This window comes from Manis pentadactyla, chromosome 13 (genome assembly GCF_030020395.1).
Source record: "Manis pentadactyla isolate mManPen7 chromosome 13, mManPen7.hap1, whole genome shotgun sequence".
NCBI lineage: Eukaryota > Metazoa > Chordata > Mammalia > Pholidota > Manidae > Manis > Manis pentadactyla.
In genome coordinates, this window is record NC_080031.1 from 71807915 (window position 1) to 71812054 (window position 4140).

The 4140-nt window shown below is 38.9% G+C and overlaps 1 protein-coding gene across 1 annotated transcript; it reads left to right on the forward strand.

The window, feature by feature from the left end:
- Nucleotides 1-2572: 2572 nt before the first annotated feature.
- LOC118911673 (succinate dehydrogenase [ubiquinone] cytochrome b small subunit, mitochondrial-like) lies at nt 2573-3137 on the forward strand. Its single transcript, XM_036883962.2, has one exon. The coding sequence runs from the start codon at nt 2605-2607 to the stop codon at nt 3082-3084; it is 480 nt and encodes a 159-aa protein (XP_036739857.2). The 5' UTR covers nt 2573-2604; the 3' UTR covers nt 3085-3137.
- The last annotated feature ends 1003 nt before the right edge of the window (nt 3138-4140 follow it).

Below are 4140 nucleotides of genomic sequence, written 5' to 3' on the forward strand. Positions count from 1 at the left end.
GAACACATACCCATGACACTGAAGTATCTGAAATTACATAAGTACTCCACTCTACTTAAAAGGTCTTGTATTTCTTAAACTATCATCAAATTTTGTCATGGTTACAGACTTGTAGAACAATCCAGACCATTTCTTTATGTTGTGAATGCTACTAACAACCAATAAAATTATTCTGAGTATTTATCTGAATAAGTCTAAGTGCTGTGAAAATACAGAAAAGTGTTGGGCAGAGAAAAAGGAGGAAGAGTATGTTGGCAAGGTAGAAACCTCCTCCCCAAAACAGATAAGACACAAAAATATAGCAAAAACAACTAAATCTGAAAATGACCTGAAGTCTGCAGAACAGACTACGTACATCTGGGGAAGAAGAGAAGACCTCACAGAAAAGGGTCTGGATATAGCAGAGCCATGTAATACAAAGGAGATAACTCAGAAATGCTGACAAAATGAGGAGCCAGAGTATAACAAAAGTACAAGACATGACACCAGAAGGAGGGCTAAATGAAATACTGATTATCAATCTTCATAAAGGTTTCAAAGTAAAATTGTAATATTCAATATCTCAGGGAAGGCATCAACAAAAAGATAGAAGACCTGCAGAAGAGCCACTCAAGCTTAATAATACAGCATCAGAAATTAATCATACAGTGGAGGGATTTAAAAGCAGATTATCATAGGTTGTAGAAGCTGTAATTGAAATGGAAATAAGGAAACAGTAAAACAATGAAGTTGAAAACAGAGAAAAGGATCTCTAGGAATAGAAGACTAAAATAGAGCTGTGTGAGCAATACAGACAGAATAATACTCACATAATAGGAGTACCATAAGGAGAAGAGGGAGACAGAGGGTTAGAAAATCTCTTTGAAGAAATAATTGTTGAAAATTCCCCCAATCTTGAGAAAGAATAAGACACTCAGGTCATAGAAGCACAGCAAGCCCCTAACAAAGGGAACCACAGGAAGAAAACACCAAGACATATAATAATTAAAATGGCAAATATCAAGTACAAGAAGAAAGTATTGAATGCAGGCAGAGAAAAAGATTACTTATAATGAAATCCCATCTATCAGCACACTTCTCAGCAGAAATTTTACAGGCCAGAAGTGAATGGCATGATCTAGTTAATATAATGAAACAGAAGGATCTCCAACCAAGAATCTTCTACCTGAAAAAGGTATCATTTAAGTTTGAAACAGAGATTAAACCAACTCCAGATAAACAAAATTGTAGGACTTCTCCACTACTAAGCCAGTCATGCAGGATATGTTAAAGCAACTGCTATAGATGGATATATTCCTAAAGCCAAATAGCTTTCACGAGTCAAAATAAACTCACAGTAAAGGTAGCAGATCAATTAGTTTTCAATTATAATATTAAAATAAAAGAAGAAAAATCAGCTCTTCACAAAACTAATCAAGGAATAAGCAGCAATTGCAGATTATGACATCTGAAACAAAAAGTGTAGAAGAGAAAGAAGGTGAAGAAAAAAGTACCTTTAGATTGTGTTTGAAATAGGGTAATTAGCAATTTAAGATAGACTGTTATATAGTAAGGAAGCTATCCTTGAGTCTGGTAACCACAAGATTAAAGCCTACAATTGATATACAGAAAGAAAGAGAGAGAGAGAAAAGTAAGGAAGGGAGGAAGGGAGGGAGGGAGGGGAGAAGGAAGGAAGGAGAGAAGGAGAGAAGGAGGGAGGTAAAAGAAAGGAAGGAAGAGGGAAATAAAAGAAGGAAAGAAAGAAAAGAAAGAAAAAGATCCCATTACAGCACTAAAGAAATCTATCACAAAATAAGAGATGCATATAAGAGAAAAAAAAGGAAAAGAGAAGATATATAAAAACAACCAGAATACAATCGATGAAATGGAAAAAAGTACATATCTATAAATCACCTTAAATGTAAATGGACTGAATGCACCAAAAAACATAGAATAGCAGGATGGATAAAAAAGAGAGACCCATTTATATGCAGGATACCAGACACTCACTTCATACCCAAAGACATACACAGACTAAAAGTGAAGGAATGCAAAAAGGTAGTTAATGCAAATAACAGGGAGGAACAAAAAAAATTAGCAGTACCTGTATCAGACAAAATAGACCTCAAAAAAACGAAAGCAAAAAAGAGACAAAGGACTTTTCATAATGATAAAGGGGGTCAGTCCAACAAGAGGAAGTAACCATTGTAAATATCTATGCACCCAGTAGAGGAGCACATAAATATGTGAAAAATAATACTAACAGAATTAAAGGGAGAAATAGACTGCAACATAGTCATTTTAGGAGATTTTAAACACCACCCAAAACAATAGACAGATCAACCAGACTGAAAATAGAAAAGGAAAAAGATGGACAGAACAATCCATTAAATCAGATAGTTTAACAGCTATCTACCGAACATTCCTACCAAAAGTAGTAGGACGGATGTTTTTCTCAAGTTATACATGGAATGTTCTCCAGAATAGGCCACATACTAGGGGTTAAAGAGAGCCTTAATCAATTCAAAAAGACTGTAGTTCTCCGCATTCCCTCCCCCCGTGGCGGGGGCCTGGTGGCGTGACTGCCTCAGGGTCGCTGGGTGACCTTGAGCTTTCCGGAGTGAGATGGCGCTGCTCTGGAGGCTGAGCATCCTGCGCGCTCCCCGAGGCGGACAAGCTCTTTCCCTCCAAAGCCCAGTGGTCAGACCTGCTCATGTCTCAGCATTTCTTCAGGACCCCCATGCCCCCGAATGCTGTGGAGCGCAGCACATCAACCTGTCGCACGGCTGCCACTCCGGCTCCAAGGCGGCATCTCTCCATTGGGCTTCCGAGAGGGTTGTTAGTGTTGTGCCCCTGGGCCTCCTTCCAGCTGCTTATCTGAACCCTTGCTCTGCGATGGACTGCTCCCTGGCTGCAGCCCTCACTCTCCACAGTCACTGGGGCCTTGGGCAGGTTGTCACTGACTGCATTCCAGGGGCCACAGTGCAGAAGGCTGCCAAGGCGGGCGTCCTGGCACTCTCGGCTTTGACCTCCGCTGGGCTCTGCTACTTCAACCACTATGACGTGGGCATCTGCAGGGCTGCGGCCCTGCTGTGGAAGCTCTGACCTTTTGACTTAGTGCTTTGAGAATCGATTGTATACCTCTGCTGTCCTGCCATTCAGCTCACAGCAAGGAGGAAATACAGATGAGTGCATTGGTGAGACAAATCTAATCACCTGGTTACTTTTAGAATTTAATCTTCGAGGAAAAGTTTGAAGAGTGATTGTGTCCAGGAAATTAAGAGAGTAAGTTCTGTATTCTGAGCTGATGGCGTCGCACCCGGCTTCTCACAGTGTAACTAAGCATTGTATTTGAGCTTTTGCCTTTGAACTTGTCAAACCCTTAAAGGGAAGTTTAATTCCCTTTTGGCATGATGGAGAAAGGGAAAGACTGTTAATTCATAAGTAAGGACTTTGCAGAAAATCAGGCAGTGTTTATTTAATCTTTGGAAATGCTCCCCTCCACTCAGGTGACAGCAGTTACTTGTGGTCCCATGTCCTAGACTTTAAAATTAGGAAATACTGATATTTCACACTACTAATTTCTAAATCCTAGGAAGAAGAGTCTGGAGAGCTTTTGAATGTAGAGAAGTGCCATGCAGGTCATAGGGCCCCTTACAGATGTATCAAAATACTACAGATTCCAAACTGAGACTTAATCTTCAAATGTGTTTATTTTACTTGTCCAAACTATAAGGAATAAATTGTTTTTCCCACTGTGGGAATCTAATGTGAAAGTGTATTTTCCATGAAAATAAATTTTTAAAAATGCTGTATAATAAAGATGCATTCTATTAATTTTTATTTTAAAAAATCTGACATTCTATCAAGCAACTTCTCAGACCACAATGGTAAGAAATGAGAAATAAATTATGCAAAGAAATCGAAAAGCCTACAAACACACGGAGGCTAAACAACACGTTTCTAAATAATCAGTGGATCAATGACCAAATTAAAACAGAAATCAAGCAATCCATGGAGATAAATGAAAATAATACCCAACAGCCCCAAACCCATGAGATGCAGTAAAGGAAATTCTAAGAAGAAAGTACATAGAAATACAGGCTTAGCTCAGAAAACAAGAACAATCTCAAAAAAACAGCCAGAAAATCATAATTAAAG

What these genes read in the sequence shown, in the direction of transcription:
- LOC118911673 (XM_036883962.2), top strand. Translation starts at nt 2,605, where the DNA reads ATGGCGCTGCTCTGGAGGCTGAGCATCCTGCGCGCTCCCCGAGGCGGA.